Source organism: Bos indicus x Bos taurus, chromosome 13, assembly GCF_003369695.1.
Source record: "Bos indicus x Bos taurus breed Angus x Brahman F1 hybrid chromosome 13, Bos_hybrid_MaternalHap_v2.0, whole genome shotgun sequence".
Classification (NCBI taxonomy): domain Eukaryota; kingdom Metazoa; phylum Chordata; class Mammalia; order Artiodactyla; family Bovidae; genus Bos; species Bos indicus x Bos taurus.
The window spans coordinates 54,995,375-55,013,424 of NC_040088.1; the positions used below are offsets into that span (position 1 = coordinate 54,995,375).

The window sequence follows — 18,050 nt, forward strand, 5'->3', positions numbered from 1 at the left end:
AGCATGTCTGTTAAAGGTCTACGGGCCTCTCTTAAATATAAAAGCAAAATAAGGAAAACAAAGCTCTTACTTTTTGTAATGTGGACCCCAGAAAATAGAGCTCGAGTGGCAGAAATGACTTCACAAGAAGCCGGTCACAGTCTCCCACCTCCTCTGAACTCAGGGGATAGGAGAACTTGTCTCCTGATAGTCCTGCTCTTTCTGTGTCCCCCCCCACACCATGCCCCTCAGCTCAGGGTATCGAGAAGCTTTTTGTCATCTGGGGCATGGGGCAGCCCGAATGAGATGCAGTGGGAGTGTTTGGCAGAATATAACTGACATAAGAATAGAAAGGGAACCGGGTCTACTGAGCCTCTCACCAGAGTGTGTTAAATTCCCCTTTCGCCAGCAGCTCTGGTTACACGTGAAATCAGATTAAATATGGAGAATCAAGGCCTGGACTCAAATACCTTCAAGCAGATGGTGGGAAATCAGTAGCCTCATTTTTTAAAAAAGATATATTTTTTTAAAACCACAGACTTTTTTTTTTTTTGTCTTTTTTGAAGTTTTATTTCATTATTCTCAGAAGGCTTGGTACTCTTGCTGGGACAATACAGATTCTCAATTTGCAGTAATTATCAATACAACTTTTCAATATTTCCTCTTCCATTGTAGTACCTTACAATGGAAGAGGAAATTTAGAGACAGCCTTTAAATTTTTCATAGATTTAAAAAAATTTTATTATATGTTGGACTGTAATTGTTCTGCAGTTTTATGTTAGAAAACCATAGACTCTTTAGAGTTTTAAATCAATGCCCATTTTAACAACTTTTCCCTTCTTTTTTAAGTCACAAAGTCAAAAAGAAAGTCCCAACAGCATAAAACCCTCTATCTGTCATGTTGTTTATAGGCAGACTTTCAGGGCAGTAGATAAAAATGTTGCCGAGTAAACATATAACTACTTGAGAGACATTTGAACCACATTTAAAAAAAGAATAACAGAAAAAAAAAAAAAAAAAAAAACAGGGAAGAAAACTGCAGAGCATTTTGTACTCAAAGAGTTGGCCATTGTGCTCTGAAATGCTTACACTGGGGAATAAAAAGCCCACGAGGTCATTTCCTGATGGCCTGAACCCAGGAGGAGAGGCCTGGGGTCGCAGGGAGTGGGTGTGCTTGTACATGCCAGGTGTACCCACACATGCACACACACACAACCCATCAAGTACAGACCAACACCCCAGTGACGCACACAGCAGTGGTGCAGAGAAGCCAGGTCACTCCTGTTGGAAGGTCAGTCTGCCCCTGGAATCTAATGATCAGGGCTCACCTGCCCATAGGAGGCTGCCTGGCACAGAAGTTTCTGCGTGAGTGACAGATGTTCCCAAGAAGAGCCTGCACTGGGTCTTCATGTAGCATCCATGTTGGTTTGAGACTAGAGACCAGGGCTCGGTTCTGCCTGGAAGGGCCACCTGTGCCTCGGAGGCAGGCAGTGGGTTTCCCAGGCTTTTCTGGTCCCTGGAAGTGACTCCTTGCAGTAGACTCCTGGGCTCCACTAGGTGGATTAGCTGCTGACTCAAATGTAATCTTTATTCAGCCCAAAGGTAACCACTCAGAGAGAGCCTAATCCTAACCGTGAGTCATCCCACAGACCTCTCTTCACCTTTTCCTGGGACCATTGTCCCAACGGTGGTCTGTCCACTAAATTCACTGTCCTACTCACAACAGTTAGATTTCCAGAGCCTCAGAGGCACATATACCAGATTTTTTTAAATAGCTTTGTCAGTAGTATTGATTATATTTCAGTTTCAACTGAAACTCATATCTGTACACATTTAATTTCTTTTGAGCTCAGCCTGTTCCTTGAGCATCCAGCCAGAGTGGAATAATTATTACTCATATTCAGGTTTTAAATAATGTAATAATGCCCTTTTCTGGGATTTGCCCAATAGATACCAATCTTCCTAAGAAAGCTCATTTGAAAGACTCATTTTAAACTTTGATATTTGAGAGGGAATAGTTGATGCAGTGAAAAGAACCAGAGTTTAGAGCCAGAAAGACCAGCAATCTCGTGTTGCCACTGGTCTTACTGGCTGTGCAGTCTTGCTGGGCACTCAGTAGACACGCCAGACACATGTATGAACTTAACAAGTTAAAGAAATTTGAGTTTTTATGATGAAAACCAACAGTGACTTGACTTACCTGATAGGAATTTACTTTGGGAAAAACTTTTCCAAGTGCCTCTGTTCTGTAAAAGAAGGACTGCTCTCATACATTTGTAGAAATGAAATTGCACTGTAGGAACTCCTGTTAACCTTAATATTGTGTGAGGTTATGGTTTCAAAGCTATGTATTGGATCTGTACTTTGAACAGTGTGCATGTGTGTGTGCACGTGTATGTGTGTGCATATATGCGTGTGTGTCCGTGTATGTGCATGCATGTGTGTGTGTGTGTGTGTCCATGTCCTAGAAGCCAGTCATGGACGCTCTGCTGATCCCTCCTCCCATGATGTCACACCTCTACAGGAGCTGACGGGCAAACTGCCCGTAGAGTATCCCCTGGATCCAGGAGAGGAACCACCCATTGTTCGAAGAAGAATCGGGACGGCCTTCAAGCTGGATGAGCAGAAAATCTTGCCCAAAGGAGAGGTGCATGTTTCTTCTCTCTGTGGCTAGATTCTCTGACACCTGCCTTCCTGGCCTATTTGTGAGGGCGCCAGGGTTTTCTCTAATGATGTTTCATTCTGCCCAACACCACACCCTCTTTTCCTCCTGAGTAGCCCTCCTGTAGTCTTTTCTTAAGTTATCTGTTTGGCCAGTATTCCGTGCCCGTAGTAGGATTGGTTACCTGTGTTAATCTGAAAGCATTTTGATTTCTGCAGAGGTTGTGTGTCTGACTCAGCAGGCCTGTCGCAGGCAGCAGGGTTAGCGGGAGGATATTCCGTAACAGTCCTGTGTACTTCTCCCAGCTCTTTGTCACTGAGAGCCAAGTGTGCTGTGTGATCTGTGAGAGAAAACGATCAGAAAGGAAGAATGCCGAGGCCGTGTCAGCAGGTGCAGGGGCGCTGTTGCTGGGGAAAGCCCATCGGGCTGCCCTCGTTGCTGTTCAGTCACTAAGTCGTGTCCGACTCTTTGTGACCCCATGGACTGCAGCATGCCAGGCTTCCCTGTCCTTCATCGTCTCCCAGAGCTTGATCAAACTCATGTCCGTTGAGTCAGTAATGCCATCCAACCATCTCATCCTCTGTCACTGGCCTTTCCTCATGCCCTCAATCTTTCCCAGCATCAGAGTGTTTTCCAGTGAGCCTTGGGCACCCACTTGGTTAATATGTTATCCAGTCTCAGAGCAATAGAAATTCAAGGCCAGGCACACCTCAGGCCCCAGGGGCACGTCCAGGAAATGGCTTTCCAAATTTATTCCGAATACAGTTACTCATTACAACACTATTGAACAGAGGGTTTCAAAGGGCAGGAATCAGAGCCAGTGGAGAAGGGAATTCTGTACGGGCTTAGTGCTTTTAAAAAGAGAACCTGATGTTGTCACATAACACGTGCAGCGGTTGAGTTGAGGGGGAAACACACATGCCTTGGAGACAACTGAGGGGGTGACCAGTCTCCTGAAATCTGTAATAGCAGCCCCCCATCCCCAGGCACTGGGAGGAACTGGTGGATGCACCAGAACCCTTCATCCAAACCCGGAGGCAGTTTTCCTCTTGTGTAGAACGAAGGTCATGACCCTCATTTCTCCAGACTGTTGCTGGGATTAAGTGAGCAAGTGGACAGAAAATATTTAATTCAGTACTGACAAATGCTAGATGCTTAGTAACCATGAGGGGTGTCAGAGGAGGGGTGCTGGGCTGTGGGTGGGCCTGGGACTTTATCAGAGTCAGAACTGGGGTACAGGCCGGTGCGATTTAGAGAACCATCTGGTGGAGTATTTTTCAAACCCGGCTGTCGTCAGAATTGCCTGGAGACTTCCGCTCCTCTTGTACTAGTCAGACACCTGCACTGAACTTTCCAGGGGAGACCCCACTTGAGTGAGTACCCCACCCTACCCATGCCCTGTGGTTCTTCCCACGTTCCCATCACGCCTTCTCACAGAGCCTCTGTCACACTTCCCATTAGAAGATGACTCGGCTCCCGAAGAATCCTTGTCTCCTGCAGATGTCAGCAGCAGATGCCCCTTTCTCCTGGGAATGCCCTTGACCTCCCTGTTCACACACAGGCAGCCATCTGTGCGGACGAGCTGCCAGCCTTGTCCTTGGCTTGGTTTAAGTAGCAAGAGTGTGTCCTGGGCTCCCACAAAATCGCAGTCAGGGTCTTGGGCCAGGGCTGTTCTGCCTTCCCAGGAGCAGCTGCGAGCTGAGGTCACTCTCGCAGACCAGGCTGTGTCCTTGGTAACTATTTTGTCTTGAGGGTCCAGGCAAGAGTCTACCTGGTTATGGTTACTCTTCTCCAGGGATGAAGAAATGCAGTGGGTGTTTGAAGGACCCGGGGACTTTCATTAGCCCCTTGTTCCTTTCAGTCTCCCCCTGGGCCTGTCCCTTTAGGGCTCCACAGGAAGTGAAGTCCAGCTCAGAGTTTTGTGCCTGATGGAGGCACCCTGCCTGGCACACGGTGCCCACAGGTGAGGGTGGAGTATTTGGCCATTGACTAGGAAGTGCTGGCTCCAGCGAGCTCGGTAATCTGCTCTTCCTTGGTTAGATCCGTTCCTTTCAGGTTTTAGCCGGGCTGTGGATCCTCCGGAGCCACAATGCAGGCTTGGGCTCCCCTGGTCTTGATGGTCTGGGTGGTGTCTGCAGAAGGGACCAGCTGAGCTGCAGAGAAGCCAGCAGTTAATCTGAGGGGACCCTTCATCCTCTGGGCCCACCAGGCACCTTCTGGCGGCCACAGTTGCATTTCTCCTGGGTTCAAAACCCTGTTTGAGGGAAAATTCATCCCCCTACTCCTTTCAGCCAAAGTCAGGAGTAGAGGAGGAAGGGAGGGAGGCACATGGGAAAGGAAGGGGTGCCCAGGACGATCCAAGGAGCAGGGGCCTGCTCCACCACCCACCAGCCAGACTCACGGGGGGGGGGGGGGGGTCCCTGGTCATTCAGCAGGAGTTGTGTGCAGAGCAGGTGTGTGTGGACAGCAGAGCTCACAGAAAACATCTGAAGGAGGCATGATTAAGTAGGGATGAGGCCCAGCATGAAGGACTCAAAATAGGAGAGACAGAGGGCATGTGCTGCAGCTGGGGTCAGCAGGGGTGGGCTGGGGCTGTCCCTGTGAGTCCCCTGCTAGCAAAGCCACAGAAGAGCACAGAGAGACCGTGCCCCTGATGGAAAGCAGACGCCAACCCAGTGGGCCCTGGATCGCCTCCACGCTGGGTCTTCCAGAACGTTGCTGGAGACCTTGGAAATGAACCCTAGCGGCCCCCAGGCCTGAAAACTCCCTGCTTCTCAGTGACGGTGCCAGTCTCAGGGCTGATGTTTGTCCCCAGGATGGATCAGAGGCCTAGAGTCTCAAAAGTGGGTGTGTCAAGGTCCCTGGCTGCCAGGGACTGGAGGAGCAGGCGCTGAGGGGCCAGGCCCAGCCAGGGTGGGCGCTGAGGCCTCTGGTTCCCTAGTGCGCATGTCTCGCGTGGCGGGGCGGGGGTGGGAGGATGGGCATCACCTGTTCAGCATCTGCCTAAGTGTGGCCTCGGCTCCCCCTCCTACAGGAAGCCGAGTTGGAGCGCCTGGAGCGGGAGTTTGCCATTCAGTCCCAGATTACAGAGGCCGCCCGCCGCCTGGCCAGTGACCCCAATGTCAGCAAAAAACTGAAGAAGCAGAGGAAAACCTCTTATCTGAACGCACTGAAGAAGCTGCAGGAGATTGAAAGCGCCATCAACGAGAACCGCGTCAAATCTGGGAAGAAACCCACCCAGAGGGCCTCGCTGATCATCGACGGTCAGTGCTAAGACCACTCCCCACTGTGGGTGTCCCTTCCCTTCCCCCACTGGCCTCAGGGGATGGGTGTTCCTGTCCAGAGGTGGACCCAAAGCCCAGACCCCTGAGTAACCTAGCAAGCTGAGGAGCTACTCCTGTGCGTTAATGTTTCCATCCATAAGATGAAGCTAGAAAGACCTGGTACCAGTGAGATCAATAAGATGCACTCAGAACCAGAGATAAAAGGGATTATACAAATCAAAGGAGTATTATTACTCTTTATGGCCTCTTGGGAGTGCACTGCTCTCAGTCTCCTGGGAGCTGAGTCCTGAGCCAGCCTAGGCTCCGACATCCTCAGGGACCTGGCCACCCTACCCAGGTCTGGAGGGAAAGGCGGGAGGCTGGGCTACCCCGAGGCCAGCACCCACGCAGCCCTCTTTTGTCTCCATAGGCTTCTGTCACGCTGCTGAGGCTGGAGAGGTCTGGGCCTCCCCACTGTGATGGTCTAGAGCCCAAAACCCTGGTCCAGGAGGGGTTAGGAGCTGGGGAGACTATATTTGGTGAATACTAGAAGGGAAGAACCCAGAATTCATCACCAACTCTCAAGTCTCTCCCAGCTATCATGATCCTTTTTTTTTTTTTAAGTCAGCAAACTCTTTTTCTTTTAATGGGAGTATAGTTGTGTTGAATAACTCTGCATTCCTTTCAGATGTACAGCAAAGTGATTCACAAAAGACTAGATATATACGTCTATTCTTTCTCAGATTCTTATCCATTACAGGTTATTACAGGATAATTTAATATAGTTCCCTGAATATAGCAGGTCCTTCCTTATCAATTTCTTTAAGATATATCATCAAGTATCCTTTCATAGTTTATACACATTTATCATAACTTTTGCTCCAGGAAGACAGAAAGTAGAAGAGAGGTTACGAGGGGTTGGGGGAGGTGGACAGGGGAGTTACTGCTTTATGGGGACAGAGCTTTAGTTTGGGGAAGATGACAGAAGTTCTGGGGCTGGATGGTGGTGATGGCTGCACCAGAGTGTGGATGTTCTTAAATTCACTGAACTGTATGGCTAAAACAGTAAACTTTCCATTATGTATGTTTTACCATTGCTCTCTATATATATTGCTGTAGCCTAAAACTGTGGGCATCCTAGGGAGGGGATAACAGACTGGCGACTCCAAGATGCTAGTCAAGGCTGTGTCTCCTAGCAGTTCATAGTTCATCAAGCAATACAAATAAAGAGAATTCTTAGTTCAAAGAGAGAAAGATCATAAAACAGTTTTTTTGCTCTAGGAAATTTGAAATAACTGTCTTCTGCCTCTTGCCCTGTTGTCCTTGGCGAAGATGTTGTCATTTTCCCTAAAAGAGCTGCAGTTAGCCTGCCTTCCTCTGTCTTCTCTGCCTTTTGGGACTTCTTCTGCACCCTTGAAGGGACCTGGGGGGGTCCCCAACTCTGCAGAAACATCAGCAAGGCTGACGGAGTCTGGGAAGGACAGCTGAGGGACAGACGTCTTGCTGGTCGACCACAGAAGAGCATGGTTCCCCCGCCTGCTCAGAGAGGGCCATTCTGTGAGGGCAGCCAGCAGAGTCCGTCTGTAATTCACTCTCTGACCAGCTGGTGAATGGTCCCATCCAAGCTGTTAGCCATGTGTTTATCTGCTTAAGAATATATCTTCTCCATTTTTCTGCCTCCTTGAAATATGTTTGATCATAAGAACCCACTTGAATTAGAGTAATTCCAGTTTCTTCTTCCATGCCTTAGCCTGGTTTGTTATTTAAGAGATAAAAGGCTAAGCTTGGGATCTAAAGACCTGGGATCTTTTGCTGACTTAGCCAGGAGAGCAGCACAGCCCTGGACAAGCCATCCCTCCCTAGATATCCCTCAGTTTCCCTAGCTGCTAAAGGAAGGGGATTATCTTTCTGTCTCCCTCTGGGTGTGTTCTCATGGTTAATTGAATGGTGTCTCTGAAAATAAGCTTTGGAGAGAGAAGCTGTACTTAGAAGCTTGTTTTGTCTGCTAATGGCTTAAGAAGTTTATTGAGAAGTCATTTACTGTCATATGAGCCAAACCAAGCTCCTCACCCTAGTTTCGCGTGTGTAGAATAAATAGCAGGTCACTTCCTTGGGTTGAGTTGGAACGCGCCCTGAGATGGGCCGGGGCAATGATGTGGCCAGGCAGCCTTTATGCTGGATATTAAGCTGCTCAGTATTGCTGTCGCCAGTGAAACAAAGAACAGGCACATTGCAGTGTCAGGGATGGGGGGTGAGTCATGACCTACCACAGAGACTGTCAAAAGAAATGCCTAACAGCATTTTGATTGTTTCATGGGTTCTTTCTGATTAGAAAGAAATGGGATGGTGGGAAACTCAACGATGTTCACAGATAGAGCTTTGTCTAAGGGATGTGTTTAACTCATACATTTATGCTTTTTTGTCTTCCCAGACGGAAATATTGCCAGTGAAGACAGTTCCCTGTCAGATGCCCTTGTTCTTGAAGATGGTATGTTGTCTGTTTCCTGCTTGAGAACTCAGAGCATAGATTAAACTGGGATTAAGCTGAATGTAGTCTGGGACAGCCTGGGATTAAGCTATATGTAGTCTGAAACAGCTCAGTGGAAAGCCAGGAGCCGGATCAAGATGGCGCCGGGTTCCCTGTGTTTCTTTCACTGCTCAGTGGTCACCTCTTTGGCTGAGAGTGTGTGGGCACTACAGAAACACATGCCTATTGGAATTTCATTATGTCTTGGGGCCTGGAGGTAAGACTTAAGGTGATGGTGAGTGGTTTGAGTTGTTTGGTCATGTCCAGCTCTTTGTGACTCCATGCACTGCAGCACGCCAGGCTTCCCTGTCCTTTCCTGTCTCCTGGAGTTTGCTCAAACTCATGTCCATTGAGTTGGTGATGCTATCCAAGTGAGTGGATGGTGTTCGACTTTTTTAGTTGCCAAAACCACATTTTTACCTGAACAGATGATTTAAACACCATGTATAGTTTCCTTTTGAGTGTAATTTCTGGAGGAAAGAAGTGGACATTGGTTTGGGTCAGAAAGATTGAAACCTGCTAGGAGAGCCTACGGGCAGCCAGAAAAAAACAAGTCTCTGTACCTTCCTGAGAAATGGTGAAAGTGAAAGAAAGATGTCCCTTTAGATTCCTGGTCACCTAGAAAACTGTCTTCTTATTTCTCATTGACCTCCAAAAACCTAGTGATTCTCAGGATATTTTCTTGGGAAATTCTTACAAAACTAGAAGCGCTTGCACACCTTCCACCCCCCAACCCCAGCCCACCATCGCCGCCACCACCACACATCAGGGAAGAAGGAATTCCAAACACAGAACCATATTAGAGAATGTTCCCATGAATTTAAGCCCAACCTGGGGAGGTCAGGGCATTAACGATATGGAAATATGGGATTAGCCAAAAAGGTCATCCAGGTTTTTCAGTAAGATCTTTTTGACCTTTTTTTTTTAAAATCTCTTTTGGCCAATCCATTGTATTAAGTGGTAGTTATTTATTTTTTTGCCCTTTAGGAAAACTTCAGGTGGTAAGGGGTGTTTCAGACAGAAAACATGGAAGATCTTGCTCCTAGTCATAATGATAACTATAAGGATAATATTCGTTATCATTGATGTGGGATGAGGCTGGCAGGGTATTTGCCCAGTTGTCTTGGTCCTGCTATATGCAGTCAGATCGTCATTTTATTCATTACATGGGTGGGAGGAAATCCCGGAACTGCAGGGGAGTGGGTGCCATGTTTTGAATATCAGAGATCCAGCGCTGGTTTTGACCTCTGTGGACTCCAGTCTCTTCCGGGGAGGAAAGCAGAACACTTGAGGGAGATTCCTCTGTAAAGAGAACTTGGAATAGGAATAGATTGTCCTTAGCATTGCGTGTGATCAGTTTCTTCCCCATATGCCAGACCCTGGACCTACCAAGGGGCATAACGGCATCACTTGGGCCCCCCACTCCCATCGCAGGTAGCTCCTTCCAGGGACACTTACTGATTTGAGGGGTAAAACAGTAAAACCACAGCTCCTGTCCACTGACCTCTGATGGCGGGGGTGGAATTAGGGTGGGTGGAGCCTGCAGGAGGAAGGGGGAAGGATGACCCTTGCTCACTTCCACTCTTTTTTCCGTCTTGGTGCAGAAGACTCTCAGGTCACCAGCACACTGTCCCCCTTACAGTCCCCTCACAAGGGGCTCCCTCCTCGGCCACCATCGCACAACCGGCCACCTCCTCCCCAGTCCCTGGAGGGACTCAGGCAGATGCACTATCACCGCAATGACTATGACAAGTCGCCCATAAAGCCCAAAATGTGGAGCGAGTCCTCGCTAGATGAGCCTTACGAGAAGGTCAAGAAACGTTCCTCGCACAGTCACTCCAGGTGAGCTGGGCCAGGAAGGCCACACGAGGTCACTGTCCACACTTGGACAGAATCCAAGGGCTAAGTAGCATCTGCTAGTCTCAGGTCCCCCGCACCCTGCATGCGCCTCCCCTGGGCTGCCTTCTAGCAGGGCTGTGCCACAGCGCCCTCTGCTGCCCACCTGCCAGAGGTGCAGATTTGTCATTCGTAGGGAAATTTGGGGGTTTTGGCTCACAATCCATGTTGGCAGCAGCTTGCTTGAATGTCCTTAAATTCCATGGGAATTAATTAGGAAATCATAGGCAGAGTATTCTGAAATGGCCAATGAGAGTCCACTCATAAGAATCCCAAAGTGGCTGAGAACCCTAAACCATCATCCAACAGAATTCCAAAGCCAAACAGCTGTAATCTTAGCTGTGTATTTCCAGTTCATTACTCAGCTGATATGGGAGAGGGAGGTTTTTGTCTGCCTCTCTGTTTTTCTCATTTCCCTTCATTATGCCCCGTAAAACTCCCAGTGGGTGCCCGGACAGGTAAATATTTGTCTTATGGAAAACAGAAACTGTGGTTGAAGGCAGGGGCTTCACAGAACAGGGGCTTCATCTCACACTGCCCTAAGGCATGAAGGATAAGGGATAAGGATGCCCACCACTTCTGGGGGAGTCCTGGGCAAACTTCCCCCACCCCTAGAGGGATGTCCTGAGGCCACAGTCAGCAACCTCAGAGAAGGGGCAGCCCTGGCAGGCAGTGACCAGCGTGGTCTCCTCTGGTTTGCAGCAGCCACAAGCGCTTCCCCAGCACGGGGAGCTGTGCTGAAGCTGGAGGCGGGAGCAGCTCCCTGCAGACCAGCCCCATCCGCAGCCTCCCACATTGGAACTCGCAGTGCAGCATGCCATCCACACCCGACCTCCGCGTCCGGAGTCCCCACTACGTGCATTCCACGAGGTGAGTCTCCCCATTTCCCTCCATGGGCCAGACCCCCACCTTTGTAAAAATTTGGTCCCACACTGGCCCAGGTAACTGGTGAACTAGAGTCAGGACTGAACTGATGAGGTAGGCTCTTCTGTAAGTGAAGCAGAATTAAAAAGTGAGCCGGCAGCAGAAGGACCCCAGGAGCCAAGAAACACATTATATCCCACTGTCTGCATAGTGGGACACCAGGAACTGGTCAGAGAATCCCCCAGACACTGTGGGTATGGAAGGAGCTTTCCCAATAAGAGCGGAGGTGGGAACTTGAACTGGATTAGCAGGGACCAGAACAGCCTTGCCCAGAGGAGGTCCCCTTGTACCTAAGTTTAAGCCTAAGTTTATCCTGGACTTCCTTGAATGCCCCAGGGGGTTACATTAAACAGCAAAAGGAAAAGTGAGTTTTCAGTGAATCCCACCTTCTTTTCCTAAAAAGAGGCAAAACCAAAGCCATCATTCAATTTTCTCTAATACCTAAGTTCATAGGGACTATAGTTCAAAGGACAGATAGTGTGATCTGCTGTAAGTAGTAAACCATTTATACAGGATAAAACTGAGCTCTCCAGGCAAGAGTCTCTCATCTAGCCATCCATCCGTCCATTCACTCACTCACTCATACAACAGATACTTATCAAGTGCATCTATGTACCAAGTGCAGGGGACAAAAAAGACTACACCATGCTCCCATCAGACTGATGTTTTAGTAGGAAGAGAGTTCACGGTAAAGAAGTGTCAGCAGTGATAAGTATTGAGAAGAAGAATGAGCAGGCAAGAAGCTAGAGAGTGAAGGGAGAGACCATCATTTAAATGAAACCAACAGAGAAGGCTTCTCTAATAAGATAACATTTGAGCAGAGACCTGGATGGGATGGGTGGTGCACTCTAAGGATATTCAGGGAAGGTCAAAGAGCCAGATTCAGGCTTGCACTTGGCATGTTCCCATGAGCTTGAGTGGAAGTAGGGAGTGGAACCAGAGAGGAAACTGAGGCCTGAGTCAAAGAGGGCCACATGATTGGGATTTCGCAGTCTACCCCGAGTGACAGTCACCCCTGGGACTCACCTCTTCATGTACTTGGTTAACCCAGCCACGGTGAATTTCCATGGAGTCCTTACACTCTGCCCCATGGCCATATTGATGGATATTTATTGTGTGGCTCTAATAAGTGGAATGGAGTATAAACAAAGTAGTGGAGGAGTAAGTGTTTATTTGCCTCTTTCATTTTTAAGTATTCCACGTGCCGCCAGTCTTCCTTTTCACACAGGTGTTCACAGGGAAATAGAAATCTATTGACATGGGTCTCATAATAGTACTGGGTGGAACCGTATGACTGCTTCTGCAAGGCTTGTTTTTTTTTTTTTTGACCTACTAAAATGGCATTTCAAAAAAAATGGCATTTCAGCGGCTTAACATAATGCTAAAACGGGGATAATCTTGATTCACTGTGTCTGTAGCTTCTCTTTAAATCTTTATAAAACAAAAAGCGGGGGTGGAGGGGCTGGCTATTGGAGTGCTTTTTTCAGAAATAACACGTGGGCGCTGTCTCTGACCCCACCGCCCATTCAAAAGTAAACATCAGAGCGGAGGCCTGGGGATCAGCCGTCCCCTTCTCGCCCTGCCTTCACCTGGGAAGGTTGGGAAGCACAGGCTCTGGAACTGTTTCCTAAGTCTGATGCACGTTTCCGAAGGCCCCGGGCCGCGATCGCAGAGCCGCCAGCCCCTTCCCCTGGGCGCCCCCAGACCCACCTCGCCGGTCCTCTCCCCGCAGGTCGGTGGACCTCAGCCCCACGCGGCTGCACAGCCTGGCCCTGCACTTTCGGCACCGGAGCTCCAGCTTGGAGTCCCAGGGCAAGCTCCTGGGCTCGGAGAACGACACTGGGAGCCCCGACTTCTACACGCCACGGACTCGTAGCAGCAATGGCTCGGACCCCATGGACGACTGTTCGTCGTGCACCAGCCACTCGAGCTCGGAGCACTACTACCCGGCGCAGATGAACGCCAACTACTCCACGCTGGCCGAGGACTCGCCGTCCAAGGCGCGCGCGCGGCAGCGCCAGCGCCAGCGGGCGGCGGGCGCGCTGGGCGCGGCGAACTCGGGGAGCATGCCCAACCTAGCGGCGCGTGGCGGCGGCCACGGCGTCTACCTGCACAGTCAGAGCCAGCCGAGCTCGCAGTACCGCATCAAGGAGTACCCGTTGTACGTGGAGGGCGGCGCCACACCGGTGGTGGTGCGCAGCCTGGAGAGTGACCAGGAAGGCCACTACAGCGTCAAGGCGCAGTTCAAGACCTCCAACTCCTACACGGCCGGCGGCCTCTTCCGGGAGAGCTGGCGCGGCGTCGACGAGGGCGACGCGGGCCGCCTGACGCCCTCGCGCTCGCAGATCCTGCGGACTCCATCCCTGGGCCGCGAGGGCGTCCCCGACAAGGGCGCCGGCCGCGCCGCCGTCTCGGATGAGCTGCGCCAGTGGTACCAGCGCTCGAGCGCCTCGCACAAGGAGCACAGCCGCCTGTCGCACACCAGCTCCACCTCCTCGGACAGCGGCTCCCAGTACAGCACCTCCTCGCAGAGCACCTTCGTGGCGCACAGCAGGGTCACCCGGATGCCCCAGATGTGCAAGGCCACGTCAGGTGAGGAGGGACCGGGGACTGGGAGGGCGCGGCGGCCGGGCGCGTGCATGTGTGATCATCGGTCAGGTTGTGAACCGGCGGAGAGTGCAGCTTTTAGAGTCGACAGTAAGGAGAGATGGTTAATTCTAGAAACCTAGCTGTGCGATATGCAAGACCTTCGTTCCCCTCCTTTCCCATCCCTTCCATTCTGCCCTTGGTTTTGCCAGAGGAAGACCCGGGACGGGGTAGGGCGGTGCATCTGACACCCTAGCCCACCCCAGCGGGCTGCGCAGTCTCTCATTTCAGCTTCCTAAGTTCTGATGCCATCCACCCCTCCAGCCACTTCTCCTTGTAAGGACAGAGATGCAGGAAGTGGTGAAGTCTGTGTCTCTAGGTTTATCTAGTCAAAGGTGCGCCTTTGCCCTGGTGAAGGAGTTTGGCGGTAGAGTTGAGCAGCACCCTTGCAGAGGAGAGCTCCCTCCGGGCGATGCTTGGTCCTGAGGCCCTGAGATTTGGCCAGTGTCCCCCACCCCCCAGGTGGGGCAGACTTGCTTCAGAAAGAAGTGGCAGTTCTGCCTGAGTTCCCCAGTGACTTTATAGAACTCCTGACTGCACCACAGTACCCCTTTCCAGTGATGTTATGATCTAACCAAAGTAATTTTTGTCAAGTGCTTCTGATGCCCTGGGGTTACACCTTCACATTTTCATCATCAGATGAAAGGTTACCTTATATTCTTGTACTTGGGCATTAAGCAGTACTGAATCCAGTGAAAAAATGGAAGAAACTATCCTCCCCCTTCAGTTACAATCCCTTCCCCTCTCCATCTCCAAGAAAGAATAATGGTAATAACAACCAGGATGTGTCCTGCCTTCTCCACATCCCTGAGGGGTTCTCAGCACCTGCACACATGAGCTTGTGTAGGTTATCTCAGTTTCCACAAAGAGCGGGGAGAGTGTAGCCATAAGAGCACCTTTCTAGTTGGGAGACGGGTGCTGCCCATTCACGAATCGCCTGAACGCCAATTTGAAAAAGAGAGCAACTGTATTCCCCTGGCTGTAGGAAAGAAAACAGGGGAGGACTTTGAGACGTAATAAAAAATGATTCTCAGAGTATAACATGAGCAACAAAGGGAACGAAGTCCAAGTCAGGATTTAACTTGGGACAGGAAAGAAAGATAAGGAAGGGCAAAAACCCAGGGAAAGGGGAGCGATCTTAAGGAAGGAAAACAAAGGGTCCCTCTTTGGGGAACTGAAGGAGATGCTTGGGGCCTAGGAAGGGGAGGACAAAGAGGAAAGCCTGGCCGGCTCCCAGGTGCACCAGGCCACAGGGCTCCTACGTCCTCTCCCCAGCGCCCCACTGACTCATGTATTAAGGTTCATCGGCTGAATGACAAGTTTCAGAGACAAGAATAAATATGGTTCAAGCCATTGTGAGAGAACCATGGACTTCAGTGTCCTAAAAGCTTCTTCAGATGCCTCTGTCATCTGTCAAATCAGCCCAGTGACATTTGCCATCAACTTCCTAGGAGGATTTTGAGAAGAATTGCATGAATAAGTTACACATAGCGTTTAAAGAGCATGTTTCCCTGTGACCCTATTAGGAGAAGCCTTGGTTGGACAGGTCAGGAGTGTTTATATTCTGTCAGAATTGTAGTGCTTGTCTAGTAGATTTGCTTTACCTGAATAGATTTGGTAAATCTTTTGAAACATATTTTAAGCTAAAAATTCTAGGAAGCTGTATCTGACCTTTCCTGATGAAAAAGATTGCATTCCCAAGGAGGCAAAGGGATGCATTTAAATAGGATTTGCTTCCTAGTGAGTTTTCCCAACTAAACAAATCCTGTCCCCATCAATAAGCTCCCAGTAGTCAGACTTGGATGAGCTCTGAAAAGCCCTGCCCCATTTGAAGTGTCCTAAACATGGTAAATAACAAGCCTGAAACAGCAGAGACCACAAGCTCTGAGACCCTTTCTGGAGGTTCTCTATTCTATGTAATGAACAACAGTTTTAACCTTGGGGCCACATGTGGAAACTCCCTGGGGCGTATCTCGCTGGTGTCCGGAGAAATCAGTCATGCCTGCACTAGGTCAGCCTAGGTCCCCGCTTCTGAGGACTGTGGGGACTGTCACCATCCTTGTGGCCACTTCCCAGTGGCAAAGCAGGGGACCTGGAATCTCAGGCGAGCTCGACCCACATGGAGCTAGAACGGCTCAGGAGAGAAAACGTAATTGGCCAGATGTGGGGAGATGGGCTGATGTTTTCCCGTCAGGACCCTGCAGCGGGTCCTGGGAGCATCTCTGGAGGGAAACTTCTCCACTCCCCTGGGTCTGACCCCTGTCTTTTCTGCACCACCCACACGCAGCTGCCTTACCTCAAAGCCAGAGAAGCTCAACACCGTCGAGTGAAATCGGAGCGACGCCCCCCAGCAGCCCCCACCACATCCTAACCTGGCAGACCGGGTGAGTTCCCTTGGCAGGCCTCTGATTCTCCCTCCCAAGTTCTGGAACCCTCCTCAGCCTTCTCTGTGGGTTAGAGGATAGCAGGTATAATATCCTAGTAACAGGGTGTGTCAGCAGAAGAACGATGTCCTGGGAATGATGGACGGCACTGGGAAACTCCCTCCTCTCTGGGGAGGCCCAGGCCCTGCTAGTCCCTCGTCACCCCCACCCCTTCCAGCGTGGTCATTTTATTCAGCTGATTCTCTCTACTCTCTTTCAAAGCTGGTGATAATCCCAAAAATGTGGAGGAGGTGAGTGCACTTCTTTGACCAGATGTCTGTGTTTGGCAGACGTTTTTCAGTTTCTGCACATTTATCTCTAGTGATTTTTAAGCCAGGCTTTGTCTTAGTGTTTGACAGGAGAGCTAAGATTGAGTGCTTGCTGTGTACTCAAAGACCAGGAGCTTCTTCTAACCTGTATCAGCTTATGTAATCCTTACTGCAACTTTGTAAGGGAAGTATCCAGACTTTTTTCTGTTCTATAGATGAGGCTCAGAGAAAGTCAGTGCCTTTTCATCTTACACAGTTGGATGACCCTGTAATTTCAGCCCTGCACTCTGTTACCCCAAACCAAAGCCTTGTCTTTTTCCACTAAGCCAGTTCTTAAAATGCAGTACCCAGACCAGCAGCATAAGCATCACCTGGGGTATTGTTAGAAATGCACAAACATCTCGGGTCCATCAGTGACCCACTGAGTCAGAACCTAAGTCGAGGGTGCAGGGCGCTGGCAGTCAGTGTGGTGTCAAGCCCTCCAGGGGATTCTCATGCACTCAAGTTTGATGTCACTGAACACCCCACACTGCCTCTTACTCCTCTTGAATTAAAAGAGCCTGCAGTCTCAGCTGCCAGTGTTCTCTGTCCACTCTGTTTGGTTTGTCTGTTGGGCAGCAGCTACCCACTCTGTCCTTACTACACACCTTATAACACTTCCTTACGTACCATCTGCACTCCAGCTCTAGCTCCTGTGGTCAGGCAGCTGCTGCAAGGCTTCGGGCCCAAGAGTCTCAAGAGGACAGACCCATAAGAGTGACCTTTTGTGTATATGGTACCTCCACTGACTAAGCCATCTCCCCCCAAGTAAGGACTTTCTGATTTCAGGGTGTCTGTCTGGCTCCTCCACATTTTCTGGATCACACCCAGTCTCACCTGCTCCAAACATATGACTGCCAATGACTGACAGCAGGCTGTGGAGCTTAGGAGCACTTTTACCCTGGAGTGGGTCTGGGCAGCTGCCTATGTTTGATCACACACAGCTAGTGAGGACACAAGACCAATTTGAAACAAAAAATGTTTGGTTGGTCATTAAACTCTTTTATCAGATTGGGTTGAATTATCATTAATGAAGAATAACTATTCTGTGATGTGATGATAAAATGAGAAGTAGTGCCACAGTCTGGCAGCCTTCCTAACAAAACCAAAGTGATCTTTGTGAGTTGTGCCCGGGGTTGAAAATCTCCTATTTGTCACTAACACCTGGGTGCATGTCAGCTGGGCTTTGCAGTGTATTGATAAGCTGCTCATCGTGTCTGTCAGTTCCTCTCTTTAACATGACCTCTCTTCTCTTCCTTTTCCTGCTTTCCTTGGTTCAGAGAAGCAACAGAAAACTCGCCCATTATGGATGGGTCCGAGTCTCCAGCCCACCAAAGTACTGATGAATAGAGGTATCGTAAGGGAACGTGTTGTTCTTCCAGCCCTTCCCCTTCCCTGCTCATGAGTCGGAGATCTCACGTG

At 49.8% G+C, this 18,050-nt stretch overlaps 1 protein-coding gene across 9 annotated transcripts in view; it reads left to right on the plus strand.

Moving 5' to 3' along the window:
* Positions 1-18,050, plus strand: part of FRMD4A (FERM domain containing 4A) — a 682,056-nt gene that overhangs the window by 649,133 nt on the left and 14,873 nt on the right. For 6 of the 9 annotated variants that reach the window (XM_027559895.1, XM_027559896.1, XM_027559892.1 and 3 more), the window contains 7 exons: positions 2,504-2,626; positions 5,676-5,904; positions 8,336-8,392; positions 10,036-10,273; positions 11,030-11,197; positions 12,984-13,843; positions 16,185-16,281. In XM_027559895.1, coding sequence (XP_027415696.1) covers positions 2,504-2,626; positions 5,676-5,904; positions 8,336-8,392; positions 10,036-10,273; positions 11,030-11,197; positions 12,984-13,843; positions 16,185-16,281 — 1,772 coding nt within the window. Of the gene's footprint in view, positions 1-2,503; positions 2,627-5,675; positions 5,905-8,335; positions 8,393-10,035; positions 10,274-11,029; positions 11,198-12,983; positions 13,844-16,184; positions 16,282-17,908; positions 17,981-18,050 lie in introns of all 9 variants that reach the window. The other 3 variants (XM_027559897.1, XM_027559900.1, XM_027559893.1) reach the window with 1 other exon arrangement.